The sequence below is a fragment of the Pantherophis guttatus genome, chromosome 5 (genome assembly GCF_059756535.1).
Source record: "Pantherophis guttatus breed Tessera chromosome 5, ASM5975653v1, whole genome shotgun sequence".
NCBI lineage: Eukaryota > Metazoa > Chordata > Lepidosauria > Squamata > Colubridae > Pantherophis > Pantherophis guttatus.
The window spans coordinates 17,273,840-17,291,581 of NC_142067.1; the positions used below are offsets into that span (position 1 = coordinate 17,273,840).

General features: G+C 37.6%; 1 protein-coding gene across 1 annotated transcript in view; it reads right to left on the bottom strand.

Moving 5' to 3' along the window:
* Window positions 1-17,742, bottom strand: part of LOC117660841 (matrix metalloproteinase-27-like) — a 31,382-nt gene that overhangs the window by 2,918 nt on the left and 10,722 nt on the right. Inside the window, exons 5-9 of the mRNA XM_034409140.3 lie at window positions 16,733-16,849; window positions 14,105-14,266; window positions 13,491-13,611; window positions 5,770-5,900; window positions 2,314-2,473 (exon numbers count right to left, since the gene is read on the bottom strand). Of these exons, the coding sequence (XP_034265031.2) occupies window positions 2,314-2,473; window positions 5,770-5,900; window positions 13,491-13,611; window positions 14,105-14,266; window positions 16,733-16,849 (691 nt within the window). The remainder of the gene's footprint in view (window positions 1-2,313; window positions 2,474-5,769; window positions 5,901-13,490; window positions 13,612-14,104; window positions 14,267-16,732; window positions 16,850-17,742) is intronic.

Below are 17,742 nucleotides of genomic sequence, written 5' to 3' on the forward strand. Positions count from 1 at the left end.
CAGATGCTGACTCACATTTATGACGGTTGCAGTGTCCCAGAGTTACATGACTCCCTTTTGCAATCTTTTTCAATGTGGAAAGCAGATTCACTTAACAACCGTGTTACTAAATTGAACAACTGCAGTGATTCACTTAACAAATATGGCAAGAAAAGTCATAAAACTCACATAACAATTTCTTACAATATTTAACAACATAAAATTTGGGCTCCATTGTGACCATACGTTGATGACTCTCTGTGCGCCACTAATGACCTCCCATTCTATTTGTTGATTGTTTGGAAAGTAATATATAAATATTCGTAATACATTTCATATCCGTATTCTGTTTTCCACACCATTACATTCGGATGCAGTGTTTGTTAGTGCTTGGTGTTATGTTTAGAGAGTGTGAACATTTGCTTTAGGAGATGAAATGTGTTATCACATGTGAGTCCTAAAACAAGGAGGCACAAAAATTGTGAGTGTGGTTGAAGATATGCTAACCTCATTTGAAAAAAAAATAGGTAAACTGTAACCAAAAAGTGTCTGATGCTAAGATAAAAAAAACTGAGCTAGATTTGCTGTGAGATAAAGCTAAATTTGATTTGGTTTAAATATGAACAATTAAAAGAATTGCTCCCAATGTATATTGTAGGTTGTGCACTTCTCTTTTATATACCTTATATACTCGAGTATAAGCCGACCTGAATATAAGCCGAGGCACCTAATTTTACCACAAAAAACTAGTAAAGACATTGCAGGAAAAAATGCTTTTAGAAGCCTCGGACGATCAGGCAACTCAGCTGGGATCGCCAGAGGCTTTTAAAGGCATTATTTTTCCTCACTTGAGTATAAGCCGAGGGGGGCTTTTTTAGCATAAAAAATGTGCTGAAAAACTCGGCTTATACACAAGTATATACAGTATATAAAACTACCTGTATATAGCACATATACAGGTAGTCCTTGACTTACAGCAGTTCATTAAGTGACCGTTTAAAGTAACAACAGGGCACTGAAAAAAGTGACTCGTGATCATTTTTCTCACTTACAACCAATGCAGCATTCCCCATGGTCATGCGATGAAAATTCAGACACTTCTCAACTGACTCATATTTATGACGGTTGCACTATCCCAGGGTCATATGATCTCTTTTTGTGACCTTCAGACAAGCAAAGTCAATGGAGAAGCCAGATTCACTTAACAATTGCAGTTCATTCATTTAACAACCTTGGCATGAAAGGTTATAAAATGGGGCAAAATTCACTTAAGAACTGTATTGCTTACAGCGGAAATTTGGGCTTAGTTGGGGGTCACATTGGGATCTCTCTCTTTCTCTCTCTCTCTCTCTCTCCCTCCCTCCCTCCCTCTCTCTCTCTCTCTCTCCCTCTCTCTCTCTCTCTCTCTCCCTCCCTCCCTCTCTCTCTCTCTCTCCGTCTCTCTCTCTCTCTCTCTCTCTGTTTAATGTATGTATTTGTATGCATAGGCATGGGTGTGGGGGAATACATGTGGACACAGAAACAGACACAAGAAATAGAATCACAGAATTTTCTAATACTTATGAAGATTTTTTTTTTTAAATGGAGTTTTCCTTGCCAAACCTACTGCTAGGAAGGTTTTTCTAGTGTTCTGTTAGAATGTCCTTAAGCCTGTATGGGGTCTGCTGTGTATTTGAAGATCATTTATTTTATTTTATTTTATTATTCATATGTCTATGCCCCCCACTCTCTGAGGACTCTGGGTGGCTTACACCAAAGACAGTATACTAAATAGCATATTGCCCCCAACAATCTGGGTCCTCATTTTACCCACCTCGGAAGGATCGAAGGCTGAGTCAACTTTGAGCCTGGTGAGATTTGATCCGCTGATCTGCTGAACTAGCAGTCAGCTGAAGTAGCTGCAGTACTGCACCCTAACCACTGCACCACCTCGGCTCATGGATCTAAAGCAGGGGTGTCAAGCTCGCTTCATCATGTCATGTAACGTATCGGGACTTTTCCCCCCTTTGCTAAACTGGCGGTGTCATGTGACGCATCCGGCCCGAGTTTGACACCCCTGATCTAAAGGTTAAGATTGTTAGAAGTATAAAGTTGGTTGTTTGATTAAGGTTTTTTTTAAAAAAAACTTAATGTCCTTTAAAAATCTGTTTTGCTTTACTTTCCCTTCTTTTTGAGTTTACTCCACATTTTCTTTTACTGTTGTTATTAAAACTTCCAATAAAAATATTTTTTAAAAAAGCATTCGAAAATCACTTTAATATTCCCCTTCTGTCTTTTCTTCCTAACGCTCACTATGCTCCTTATTATTTTTAAAAGGGGTTCAAGAGACCTTACCTCCAGTATTGGTTGCCAACAAAGAAATAGGTTTTTCTAGTATCTTTATCAAAAACAGCAGCGTCGATTTTCTGAATGTTTGTTGGGAATCCCAACTTGTCAATGGGTTGGGGATAGCCAGGCTGCATTTGAAGCCTACTAATCATCCAGAATTTATTACCTGTCGAAAGACATAGGAGGAAAGAAAGTCAAAAGTTTTCAAATGTAATTAAATAATCCATGTATGTATGTATGTATCCATTTAATCAGTTTAAATGAATGATGGCTGCCCAAATACAAGGCTCTTCATTTTTTTCAACTTCATTTATTTTATTTAAAACATTTATATACCCACCCATCTTTTAACCAACTCTGGGCAGCTCCCAATTTTTTTTCTTAAAGCAAAACCCAGTGTGAGTCCTACACAAGAGTCTTTCATCCAACATCTGTAGAGATACTCAGTCATTCAGGTCATGGTTGTCTCGGAGGTGTTTTTTTCAGGAGGCAACTGGACTTTCTTGTGTTTTCTTTTCAAATCTTGAATTAGAAGTTTACGAATGAGCAACCTGGCAGTACTAGAGTGAAATATATGGCTTCTTGGATGAGAAGTGAAACATCTTCAAAGAAAAAACAAGAAAATCCAGTTGCCTCCTGAAAGAAACTACCTTTGGGACATCAAAAACAAACATTCTTCTTCATTTACAGAATCCTTTCAATGTGCATCTCCCTGTCTTAAATCTCCCTTGGTTCCTACAGCCAGGCAAGCTGTTAGCCAACTCAGGGGGGCTATGTCAAATCTGTTTGAACATTTCTCCTCCCTTTCTCTTGCCAGTGGAATTTGGCTGCTGTTCTTAATCGCCTGGCTTTAAAAGGAGATGAATTCCTACAGAACACAGACCTCTCTAGAGCTGTTAGTAAGACAGATTTGGAGAGATGGAAAAATTTGCAATTATCGTTAATAGGAAGAATAGCAACAATCAAGATGAACATATTACCAAGACTATTGTTTTTATTCCAAACAATTCCGATAAAATTGGAGAAAAAATATTTTGAAAATTTGAACAAAATAATAGTGAAATTCATATGGCAGGGGAAGAAGGTGGGAATTAACTTAAAACTATTACAAGATGCGAGAACCAGAGGAGGGTTTGGATTACCAAACTGGGAATTTTACTACCAGGCAGCAGTGTTAACATGGATGAAAGAAGGGATTGTATTGAGAAATACAAGATTATTGACATTGGAGGGACATTGACTTGCAACTGGGTTGGCACGCCTTTTTATGGTATGGGAAAAATAAGATAGATGGTTGTTTTCGAAGACATTATATAAGAAATGCTTTATTATTAGTACGGGAGAAAATTAGAGAACAACATTATTTGAAGATACCAGTTTGGCTTTCGACAATGGAAGCACTAATACACCCAAATATTATTAATATGGGAAATATTGTTAGATATAAGGATATTTTGTCAGAAAAGGGGGAACTTAAAATGAAACAAAATTTGGAAAAGCAGGGGATCAATATGGTGTGGTATACACAACTGCAAATACAATCTAGATATGAAAAAGATGCAAACTTATATGGTTTTCATATGGAATTTGACAGAATTAGATAAGATATTAACAGGAACAGATGGGTGGGTGATAAGAAAATTATGCAGTTATTTATTGAGTATTAAACCAGAAGAAGAACAAGTTAAAGAAACAATGATAGCATGGGCAAAAAATATTGGACATATGATAGAATTAGATAAATGGCAGCAATTATGGGATAGAAATTATAAGTTAACAATGTCAGCTGCATACAAGGAGAATCTGTGCAAGATGTTGTATAGATTGCATTTGTCACTTGAAAGACTGACAAAAATGTTTAAAGATAAATCAACTAAATGTTGGAAATGCCATCGGACACCGGGATCGTGTTATCATATGTGATAGACGTGTGTAGAAACAAAAAAAATACTGGGCAAAATTTCGTATGTGGTTGGAGAAGATGATGCAGCAGCACATTGATTTAACACCTGAGATATTCCAGTTGGGGATTTTACCAGGGAACTGTAGTAAAGAAAATGTATACTTGATTATTCATGTAATAACTGTGGCTAGAATTGTATTTGCACAGAATTGGAAAGGTGAAGAGATTCCTGCAGATGAAAATGTGATTAAGAAAATATTGGACTTACCACAGCAAGAATCACATTTGCAAAAAATTGGAAACAAAAAAATGTACCCTCAGACGAAACAGTAATTAGGAAAATTCTCGAATGTGCAGAGATGGATAAAATGACTATGGAGTTGAAAGAGAGAGAGGATTCGGAATATTATGAAATATGGAATAAAATGTACAGTTGGCTCGAAAATAGAAATCAGAACAAGAAATGTTTAACTTAATATTGATGAAACTTAAAGTAACTGAACAACATTAAATAAAAAGATATAAATATAAACAAATATAAATGTGTAGATAAGAACAATGAATATTATAATGTGTATGTACAGTATATATGTTGGAGTAATGCGATTATTCTACCATTGAGTAGTAAATAGAAATAATAGAATAGAGAACTACAAAAGCAAAATACGTAAGTCGATACAAAATGCTGTAAAATTACTATTGTTATGTTCAATACGTTATGTCTTGACATGTTTTTATATATGTGTGATTGTTTTTTGTGTTGTTTTTAAAGACAAACTATTTAATAAAAATTATTTTTTAAAAAAGAAAATAATGGAATGTGCAGAAATGAGTAGATTTGAGTAACTTGCAATTAATGGAAAAGAAGAATCTGATTATTACAATATATGGGATTTATTTTATCAATGGATAGAGAATAAATAGGAAAGTAATGTATAATAAAGTCAAATAAGATGAGAAATGTTATGCCAATAGATACGTTAAGTATTAAGCATTAATACTAAAATAAGAGTAGATATAAATAATGAATCTGGTGGTAAGCTTCGTGGTAAGCTTCAACCGTTATGCCACAAAAAATTTGTACCCAGACGACACACTGTGTAATGAATGATGGAATGTTTTGTATTAAAAGAAAATAAAAAAATTAATATATATAAAAAAAGAACTGTTAGTAAGGCTTCCACAGGAAAGTTGTGTATCAAACTTGGTAAAATAATGGACACTGAGGAGCAAGGACTTGCATCATGACACTATCCCCATCATCATGCAGAATTTTCCTCTTTCCTCACAAACTTGGCTATTAGCCTTGAAAATTCAGTGCCATCTCTCCTTTTGCCTAACCTCTCCCTTTCCCCCCCTATTTTTCTTTTTCTTATTTCCATCTTGTTTCCTCTTTTCCAACAGCTGTTTGCCAGAGAAGTTGCTATTCTCTGAGACCCGAACTGAATGTTTGCAGAGAACTTTTGAAATTAATCCAGGGGGCATATATATCACTCTAGCACTGCAGGTTGCTCATTCCTAAACTTCTAATTCAAATAATACAAGGCTTAATGTCTTACCTTTAAAGAAAAAAACCTGGTCGTTCATATTTTCATAAGCTGCCTGGATTCCAGATGGCAGGAGAGGCGACAAAGTAGAAATTGGTTCCATGTCCACTTCAGAACCAGTAGGATACACTCTCCAGATGTGCCTGCAATAAATGTGATGGTGCATTTCCTACTACTAAAAATAATTATTCTGTGAATTAAAACAGGCAACTGGTTCTATTGTAAATGAGTAAAGCATAGAAACCAGTCTAACATAGCCAGAAGGATACAATTAGGGACAAAAGCTGAACATAAGAACATTTTTGGTGCAATGGCTTGTATATGTCTAAGGAGATTCTCAGTCACCCAGGTCATGGTTCTCCCAAAGGTGCTTTTTCAAGAGGCAATTGGACTTTCTGGTTTTTCTTTGAAGACATTTCACTTCTCATCCAAGAAGCTTCTTCAGCTCTGACTGGATGGTGGATCCTTCCATTCCCCATCATCCATTCAGAGTGACACTCAGGTCTCAAACCCGGGCTGTCAGCTCTCCAGCCAATAAGCCCAGTGTCTTTAACTGCTGAGCATTGCGCCCTCTTGCAAAGAATATAAATCCTTCCATTCCCCACCATCCAGTCAGAGCTGAAGAAGCTTCTTGGATGAGAAGCGAAATGACTTCAAAGAAAAACCAGAAAGTCTAGTTGCCTCTTGAAAAAGCACCTTTGGGACAATGGCTTGCATATTTACTCACAAGTAAGGCCCTAGTAAGGCCATACTTTCCCCAGAAAAGTATGTTTTCTGGAGATTCATCCTAGTAAGATTTCAGGCTTCAAAGACTAAGAAAATAAGAATCCTTTTGAGCTAGAACCCTATAGTTCTGTAATCTAGTGGTTCAGGCATTTATTATTTGACACAAAATCTACCTTGATTGGTTCCCTCTAAATTCCAATCCACGTGCAATTTGGAGGAAAATAATTCTGGTGCTATTCTAAGGTTTATAGTGAGCAAATGAATCGTGAAGTATATATACTTATGGTTAAGTTTTAATGAATCAAAATTGCCAACTTTCTGCAATGGAGTCAGAAAAGTATGATGAGGCAAAATGTCTATGGAGATTCTCGGTCATCCAGGACATGGTTGTCCCTAAGATGCTTTTCCCAAAGATCACTAGACTTTCTTTGTTTTTCCTTGAAGATGTTTTACCTCTCATCCAAGCCTTTTCACTTCAGAACTGAAGAAGCTTCTTAGATGAGAAGCCAAATGTCTTCAAGGAAAAACCAAAAAGAAAAAGCACTTTTTGGGACAACAAGGATGAGGCAACAAATGAACACAAGGTGGGGGTAGAGAGTGGAAAAGATTTTATTTTCAGTGTCAATTTGTAATATAACATTGTCAGATGTAAATGCCTTATTCTCCAATGTGTAAATAATGTATATATGGAACATCAGAGGTTAACTTATTCTTTGGACTTTAATGTATTCATAACTTACCACTCCCATTCCTAGCTCCACCCCTTGTATATATAAGGAGCCACCCTCACCATTCTCGTGGCTTCTACCTTGAATATTCAGTGAATATAGAATGCCTATCATAATTAAAAAGAAATATATTTAAAGCTCTAACTCCTATTATCTTTATTGAGTCTGATCCTGAAAATATTGCAACAAGCTGGTAGCAGAGGATGGTTAATTGACTCAATAAGTAATTAAAAATGTCCAAGAAAGATAGGCCCAACACCAGGGCCTACAGCAAAGAAATAGAAACTGATCAAGAGATGATCAACGAATCCACCAATGCGATTTCGAGAGAATCCGAAGAATACACCACTGAAGAAGAAGAACTAATGAGTGAAAATAATGACCAGAAAGAAATCGAAATAGAAAATAACGAACTCAGGTCAGAGATATTAAAGATACTAAAAAGCCAAAAGAATGATGAAAGTCTCATCGCGGACCTCCAGGAGATGCTGAAGAACAGCGGAGCAGCGAGAGAGAAAAACGTCATTAAAGAAAAACCCAAAGATCAAAAAACCGTAAGTGAGATGACTACTGAGAAAATAGTTGTTAAAAAGAAAAGATGTGATCCCGCGCGAAATTTTGAATGGCAGCCATCTTGGTTTCAACGAACTTCAAAAGAGAATGGAGCAGAGCCAATCAAAACGCTCAGTTCAAAATTTCTGGCGCGAAAAACACTATCAGACGAAGAAAGTGAGAAAGAAGTCTCAAACTCTTCAGATGATCCAAAATCAGAAAGTGAAGACGATTTAACAAAATCTCAAGTAAAATCAGCAATGAAAACGCTTTTTGCTGCTTTTGGGCCAAGACTGAAAATTACCAAGACATCTACGAAGAAGCAAGAAATCAAACCGGCGACTCAAGACCTGCACGCTCCCATCCTGACTTCGAAAGCGACGACGCCCGAGCCCAGAGAGCCATGCCGATTTCGCCCTACACCACAGACAAAATCGAATACCAACGCACACAAAAAGAAGAAAAGAACCGTCGCCACCACCAGAACCCCAAAAACCGAGCCAGAGACCGACTCATCTGAGGAGGAGCGGATCGAGAGAGCTGAAAGGGAGAGAACCTTCCACGACGCCACCAAAGAAGAAATGAGCAACGCGCATATGCGAAACTACGTAGACGACCCAGAAGGACTTGAACTGGCCAGAGAACCGCGCAGACTCATTGCAAGCATCCCAATGCCGTTCTGTAATTTCCTGCACTTGAGAGATCACGGACTGCCCCAGGTTGTAAGTAATGGACAGAATAATGTAGGTAACTTACCCAGTGACTTCCCAAAACTTAGAATTGATGGCATTAATTTACAAGAGTGGTATCAACAGCTTCAGGTTATTTTCATGAAAGAAAATTTACTATTCTTTATAACTAGCCCTCCAAGAAGACCTTGGACTTTAAAAATAGATTGTTTACATCATAGAGCATTTTTCATAATAATATCTAGCGTGTCTCCTGCAATGTATCATAGCATCAAACCAAACCTAACTGTATCAGAAATAATTCAATGCATGTTTAATCTATTTCACAGCGATAGCGTAGCTACAACCACAAGAATGTCTAAGGATTTCTTTTCCTCTAGAGTAAAACCAGGGGTTTCTATAAGTGAGCATTTGATAAATCTAAACAAAATAAGAGCTGAGCTACAATTGAGGGGGGAAGTGATTTCAGATCAAACAATGAAAAGTGTTATTATCAATTCACTTGATCCATCATGGGATAGCTTTATGTCACACTTAGATACCATTAATTTGGGATATTTATCCATAGAAAGTCTATCTAACAAATTGATAGCAGAAGACAATTCAAGAAAAAATCGATCCAGTAACCAAACAGACCACAAACCTTTTAGGAAAGTAGTCTTTCAAGATAAACATAATGAGGCCTTTAGATGCTACAATTGTGGATCCAGGGAACATAGTAGAAGAGACTGCCCCAAAGTCTCAAGAGAGAGACATAGACCAGAATATAGGAGCAAATATAATTACAGACAATCTTCCACAGATAGACACAAATATAGAAGTCCACCAAATTACAAAGAAGGTAGAAGGGGTAGAGAAAATTCAAAAGAGAGGAAATCTGGGTCACTGAATGGGCTAAATAAACAAGACAGCACCAGAACACAGCAGGATGAGAATAACAATTGGCTTATTGATTCTGGTGCAACAAATCACACCACCAACAACAAAAGTATATTATCTTCATTTATAGAAGATAAGTTTGTGATAAAGGTAGCTAATCAAGAAAAGGTTCAAGTACTAGGCAAAGGAAATGTGACCTTGCCTGGTCTAGGGAAAATAGAGGGGGTATTATTAATCCCAGAAATACCTCACAACATACTAAGTGCCATAAAATTAAGCAGAGAATCTGATATCAATATAGTTTTCTCAAAGGGGAAAGCAACTATAGAAAAGAACAAAACAAATGTAGGTACTGTAATGATAAAAGGAGGTCTACCCTATCTGATAACTAAAGAAAGATGTTTACATAACATTGATTCAAATATGGAAGATTGTATTGAAGCAGATGATGAAAATGTCAGTAACAGTGACAATGATGAGTGTAGAATAACTCATGATCACAAAAATACATACAAGGAAAAGAAACCAAAAATAGGTAAACCAATTCATGATGAGTGTGCTCACATCTTACACAGGAAGTTAGGACATGCAAGCTTTCCTGTAGTACAAAAAATGACTGAACACGCAGAAGGTGTCAAAATAAAAAATTGTGAAAATTATTTGGAATGCTCAGTATGTAAGTCCACCAAACTAAAAACCAGTCCAAGACCAAAAAAATCTAACAGATCAACTAACAATATTTTTGATTTGGTACATATGGACTTAGTTGGTCCATTAAGTCCCTCAATTACCTATAGAAAACGTTACTTCCTAACAATAGTGGATGACTACAGCCGATATGGTTTTGTTTACACATTAAAGCACAAGGATGAAACATTTCAGAAATTTAAGGAATTCTACAAACGTATAGAAACACAACATAATATCAGAATAAAGCAAATTATGACAGATAGGGGATGTGAGTTCATGTCTAAAGAATTCTCCCAATGGTTAAAGGATAGAGGAATGTTACATTTCACGTCCAATCCTTTTTCTGCATTTCAAAATGGAGTTGCAGAGAGGAAAAATTCCACACTACAAACCATGATTAGGTGCACATTAGAGGATGCTGGTTTAGGCAAACAATTTTGGTCAGAGGCATTACATTATTCGAATTACACTCAAAATAGAACCTGGTCCAGTATTGTGAATAAGACACCATATGAGGTGATGTACAATAGAAAACCCAAATTATCACACATGCACATATTTGGAGTCACTGCAGACGTACACATACCTAAACAATTGAGGAGAAAGGGAGAAAACGTATCCAGGAGATTAAGATTCATGGGATACGAAACTGGAACCAAAGGGTACAGATTTATTGATAGTAATAACAAATTTATAGTATCCAGAACAGCTGTGTTCCATGAACAGGCCAATTGGTCAAAATTGCACCTTAATGAAATATTTCCTAATAAATGTAAAGATACGATATCTTGCGAGGAAGGAACAACAGAAAATCAAAATATTAACAAAAGTAAGAACAAAACCAAAACTTGGACTAATAGTCAGCATAAAATAAAGACAGACACATTAACAAAAAAGGAAGCTAGATATTTGCATGATAACCATAGCAAGCCTGAAAGAACTATTAGAAACAATAGAAACCAAATACCAAATAAATACAAAGATTACATAATGCATATGAATGGAGAACAAATAACACCTAATACATATGAAGAAGTATTGAAACTTCCACATGAAGAAAGAGAAAAATGGGAACTAGCTATGGAAAAAGAGATGGAAAGTTTACAAGGATTAAATGTATTCACACCTGCGATCGCACCTAAGGATAAAACAATTATAGGTACCAGGTGGATTTATAAAATTAAGAACTTAGAAGGAGGCAATACCTTATACAAGGCTAGACTAGTTGCACAAGGCTATGCACAAAAATATCCAGAAGACTATACTGATACATATTCACCCACAGTGAGAACAGAGAGTGTCAAAACAGCCCTTGTAGTAGCATCTGCACTCAATCTGGACGTATTCCAATATGACATACAGACCGCATACTTACATGCAAAATTAGATAAGGAAATATATGTAAGAGCACCACACAGTCAATACACTAATAAGAACGAAATTTGGTTATTAAATAAGAGTCTGTACGGATTAAAGCAATCCGGCAAAAGATGGTACGATTGCTTGGTAAAAGTACTTAAGACCATGGATTTCAACGCCACCACTGCTGATAACTGTTTCTTTGTAAAAAAGAGTAATGATCATATTGAATTTGTATTAATTTACGTGGACGATATTTTATACATTGGAAAGCATAAAGAGAGCAGGGAAATCTTTGTAAATAAGTTAAATGAACACTTCTCACTGAAATCTCTGGGTAAAGTGAATAAATACCTTGGTGTGCAAATTAACAAAACTAAAAGGGGATTCAAACTTACACAGAAAGATAAAATCATCGAACTCCTAAACAAATGTAACTTAAATAATGCTAAAACCTGTGACACCCCTATGCAAACTGATTTTCTTAGAAACACTGATGAATCTTCCCCTGAGTTTAAAGACAACACATTTTACAGATCAGTTATAGGTTCACTCCTTTATATATCTAATTGGACTAGGCCAGATATTGCATTACCTCTCAATCTATTGTCAAGATATGTTAGTAAACCAACCTTGTATCATTGGGAAGCTGTCAAAAGAATTCTAAGATATCTGAAGGGTACATTAGATTTTTGTTTAATGTTGGAACCCAATAATGACAGAGAACCAAAAATTACTTGTTATGCTGATGCAGATTGGGCTGGTGATACATCATGCAGAAAGAGTACTTCTGGTTATGTTTTTCTATTGAATGATTGTCCAGTTTACTGGTATACTGGTAAACAAGAACTAGTAGCCACTTCTACTACAGAAGCGGAATATGTTTGTTTGTCCAAGGCTGCAAATAACCTTGTATGGTTCAATGATCTGATCACTGATGTTTGGAGGAAACCCACCTTACCATTTATTATGCATGAAGACAATAAAGCGGCCATTGAAATATCCAGATCCGATGCAATTGGACAAAGGTCCAGGCATATTGATATAAAGTTTAAGCATGTGAGACAACTGTCTCAAGACGGATTCATTAAAGCAATACATTGCGATACTTCTGAACAATTAGCTGACATATTAACAAAACCCTTACCTTCTAAACAACACAAATATTTAACTTCTAAATTATATGTATTATATTGTCCTGAATCAGAATGTAATTGGTGTTGTGTAACGAACCGGCATTTAGAGGGGGATTTGTCAGATGTAAATGCCTTATTCTCCAATGTGTAAATAATGTATATATGGAACATCAGAGGTTAACTTATTCTTTGGACTTTAATGTATTCATAACTTACCACTCCCATTCCTAGCTCCACCCCTTGTATATATAAGGAGCCACCCTCACCATTCTCGTGGCTTCTACCTTGAATATTCAGTGAATATAGAATGCCTATCATAATTAAAAAGAAATATATTTAAAGCTCTAACTCCTATTATCTTTATTGAGTCTGATCCTGAAAATATTGCAACAAACATATTTTTCGGAGTATAAGACACACTTTTTTCCCTCCTAAAAGAGGCTGAAAATTTGGGTGCGTTTTATACTCTGAATGTAGCTTTTTCAAAGCTTTTTTTCAGCCCTAATGAGGCTGAACGAGTGAAGCGATCTATGTGCTTTGCCTGCTCCCTCCGACTCTCAGTTGTGCTTTTGAAGCTTTTTTTCAGTGAAGCGATCTTCCGTGATTTGCCTGCTCCCTCCAACTCTCAGCTGTGAAGTTTTTTTCCAGTCCTAACGAGGCGCTAACAAGTGAAGCGATCTCTGTGGTTTGCCTGCTTTTCTCATTGCTTCTCTCTCCAAAGATCAGGTGTGCTTTAGAAGCTGTTTTTTATCCCCAAGCAAGGGATAAAAACCAGTAAACTAATGTACTGAAGCTGACCAGACTAAGGACGCTAGCCAGATGAAAACCTGGTAGGCAGATTTTTCCCCGCTATTTTCCTCCCCAAAAACTAAGCTGCATCTTATACTCCAGTGCGTCTTATACTCTGAAAAATAGGGTATGTACTATGCAGCTGTTCTGTCTTTCTCCTTTTATAGTAAGCAAATCCTGTTTACCTTCCTTTAAAAAATATGACTTCTCTTCGGAAGGTAGTGATGGCATCAAAACGTAGCTTAGGATCACAGGCTTTTGGTAGCGTTGGCTTCACTGGTTCATTTGAAGGATTTTGTGATGGTCCTAAAATAATCAGATGGAATATGATTAATCATAACACTTATTCTCAGAGTGGAAAGGGATCTATTTGAAGATTGTGGACAAATGAAGTGAACTATGCAATATGTGTAAGTTTTATCTAATTACGTAATGGCATCATTTCCAGAACACTTTCATGACACACAAAACATCATCATGGGCTTGTTTTTGAAGCCTACATTAAGACAGAGTTATTGTCTTAATAACTTTTTTTTTAATAAAAAAAGGACATGGTGGCTCAGTGGCTAAGACGCTGAGCTTGTTGATCGAAAGGTTGGCTGTTCAGCGGTTCAAATCCCTAGTGCTGCGTAATGGGGTGAGCTCCCATTACTTGTCCCAGCTTCTGCCAACCTAGCAGTTCGAAAGCAAATAAAGGGCCTGGAAAAATATTGGACATGCTTTCAAACAAATTAAAGGAAGGTAGGTTAAAATCTGAATCATGGTTTTGTGAATGAACTCTGCAAGCACGCTTTCTTACCATAGATTGCCTGAATGGCATTAATATCATCTTCAGAAAGTGGAGACTCATCAGGGTCAATGGGTTTATAATTGGGGAACATCAGTGCTCTTGGATCATTAGAATGTGCAAGGCCAAGTACATGCCCAATCTCATGTGCAGCAACAAGGAACAAGTTGAATTCTAAATAAATGAATAAATGAATAAATGAATAAATCAATAAATCAATAAAACATAGTTATACATGGACTGTAGATACATACATGAAGTTCCACTGAGTTCACTGGGATTCAATCTCAAGGAAATGCACATATGATTGCTCTATTTGAGGTTTACATGGAGTAAATGAGACATTTGTAATACATGCATATAATATACAGTAGAACTTCACAAGGCATTACATACAGGAACAATGTTTTATTTGTATAAGGAACATGTCCCTATTTTCAAGAGAACCAATTTGATCTAGTCAGGGGTGAAATGTAAAATCTATTACTACCGGTTCTGTGGACGTGGCTTGGTGGGGGGTGTAATGTGACTGGGTGGGCGTGGCCAACTTTTTTTAAAAAAAAAATTTTTCAAAGCATTTTTTCTAATGCTTTGAAAAACCTCTCTGCCGATCAGGAACTCAGCTGGGATCGTCAGAGACTTTTCAAAGCATTTTTTTTACCACCTCTTCAGCCAAGAGGTTGCAGAAAAAAATGCTTTGAAAAGCCTCTGATGATCCCAGCTGAGCCGCGGGATCATCAGAGGCTTTTTTTTACTTTTAAAAGCATTTTTTTCATCAGAAGAGGTTGTAGAAAAAATGTTTTTAAAAGTAAAAAAAAAAAAAAGCTTCTGATGATCGTGTAGCTCAGCTGGGCATGGTGGGGGGGGGGAGGGCGCAGGGATTTTTGTTACCAGTTCTCCAAACCACCCGCCGCCATCGCTACTGGATTGGGCGATCCAGTCCGAACTGGAAGCATTTCACCCTTGTGTCTAATACAGGGGTATCAAACTCATGTCGTCACGGTGGTGTCATGTGACGTATCGGGGCTTTTTCCACTTTTGCTAAACTGGATATGGGCATGACCAGCACGTGGTCCTGGTCTATTAGTTAAAGAAGTTCAGAGGCTATAGGAAACCAGCTGTGTGATTTGGGCCACGCCCTCAGGAAGATTGATTGGTAAGCCACTTTTGAAAGTGTTGCTGATAAAATTCAATGACTTGCTTGGGTGGTTCATGTCTCAGAATTGACCTTATGGACCAATATAACAATTCCAATGTTAAAGTGTTCTTAGGTGTCCTTACAAGCAGTCATGGCTGGCCTTGGAGCAATTAATTCCTATATCCCAATTCACAACGTTTTCAGGGCATAATGGCCAAGGCAGATTGTGGTGGGATATCTGTTTTTCCAGTCTGTTCAAGGCAGTGGATTGTAATAATTCCTGCTGTGTTTGTAATCATTCCTACGGACAGCCATGCAGAACATGATAGCAAATCAGCAATATAGCTCCGGGGCTCACATAGCAGATGGACATCCAAATTAGATGAATGTGGGAAAACAGGATAGTTGGATATAGTCTTTTCAAAGCTGTTGTTGTGGCCCACCAGCGGCCAGCAGAGCTGGCAGCAGAGTTGGACAGTGAGGAGGTTGGGGAGGAACTTGGACCAGTCCTGGGGGCTGGGGAAAGCTCAGATGAGGGCTCTGCATCGGAGGCAGAGAGGAGGCCAAGGCCATCTGATAGTTATGTGCTGCTTCTGGAGTCTCCAGAGCCTCCGGAGTCTGACATTAGCGAGGCAGAAGAACAGTGGAAGCCTGTTCCCAGTGTGTGCATGCGCAGAGCTGCCAGAAGACAAGAACAATTAAGAAAACAGGGTCGACTTGGGAGTAAGGCTTGGAGATGATTGGCCCCTCCCATAAAACATAAAAGAGGAGTGAACGGGACCTGAGCTTTTGCAGGAAGCAATTAGTTCATCTGGTCGGTTCAAGCTTTGAAAAGTTCTTTTTGACTCTGTGCCAAATTTGGCCTTGCCCTGCATGTGGCAATTAGTTTTCTGGCAGCATTCCAAGGGAGATAAGGTGGGTGTTTATAAACATTCTCCTGAAAGACTGTTTGTGAAGCCTTGCGGACTGTGAATGACAATAATTCACAGCCGTGTAAATAAAAGAGGTTTTACCGGGACTAAGATTATGATTTATACTTTCTAAGGAAGCCTAGGTCAGAACAGTTGTCCACACTTACTCCTTCTTTGCCCATAGAACATCCATTTTGGGGCTTTCCATGTGTTACCTCTGGCTGATGAAGCTCCATTAGCAGTTTCCTGGCTTCCCATCCAGTTCAGTGGGAGTTCCAGCTGAAGCTAACTATATTGATGGCCAACAGAGACCAATGTCCTATCCAAACATCCACTATCTATTTATATTGGAAGCTGAAGAATTCCATACAAAAAAAACTTATAAAAAGTTTCAGTCAGCCATAGCTGTTCATTTTTTTAAAAGCAAGAAGAACCTCGCTCCCATAGATGATGTATAATTATATAAATCAAAATAAGTGACATTAATGTAGACTGTTCCCACTGCTATAACTACAGATAAAATGTCATTATATCCCCGCATTTCTACAAGGAAGAATTTCCACCACTAAAGTGGAGAATCTTTAAACTTACTAATGGTGGAGTAAGGGAGAGGAACAGCAGAAGATTTCAGCTTTGGGGCTTTTTTCAAAACAGGAGTTCTGACATCTTCTGCTGGAGCAACAGGGTAATTTCTAGATCTTCTTTGCTCTGTAAATAAATGAAGAAACAATGACACTTTCAAGTTACTTCTAGTTACAAGTGATAGGAGCAAGCCAGAAAATAATTAGAATAATTAGAGGTGATATTTCCCTTCCCTGTTTTCCTTTTGATGGAATTCCTACTTACTTCAGTGGTGGGTTGCCCCCGGTTCAGACTGGTTTGCAAGAACCGGTAGTAAAATCGGTGGGAGGCTCCGCCCACTGACCTGGACATCATCAAAGTTGATCTGCGCATGCGCAGAAGAGAGAGTGCGCATGATGCAAACTGGTAGTAAAGATAAGTAGAACCCACCCCTGACTTACTTACAGTATTTATCTTGGTTAGCTCTAAAACCTGCCTTTGTCTCAGAAATCTCTGAATGAAAACAGTTTGCTTCAAGCTTATGATCCCATAATAACTGAATTTACATACAGGTAGTCTTCAACTTATGATCAGTTGCTTAGAAACCATTTGAGTTATGATGGACCCCAAAAATAATACTTATGTCCTGGTTTCAAAATTCTGATGTCCCCCCCCTCCTGCAATCATGTGACTGTATTTTGGATGTTCAGCAAACAGCCCAACAATTAGACATACTGTAGCCATTTGCAGTGCGATCACATGACCCTGGGATCACATGACTGCAATTTACAACATTACAACATTACTTTTCATAGTGAACAATAGGTTGGCTAACGACTGTGGCATTCATGTAATGAGCATGGTGTTTGCTACCATATTTGCTCACCATATTCACTTAACAGCCACCTGAAAAAGGATAATAAAATTGAGTCCAGTCCCTTGGTGATTCATTTTATGACCATCATGACTTACAACTATAATTGCGAGCTCAATTATGGTCATAACGTAAGGACTGTCTCTAATTGAAAGTCCCATGCATG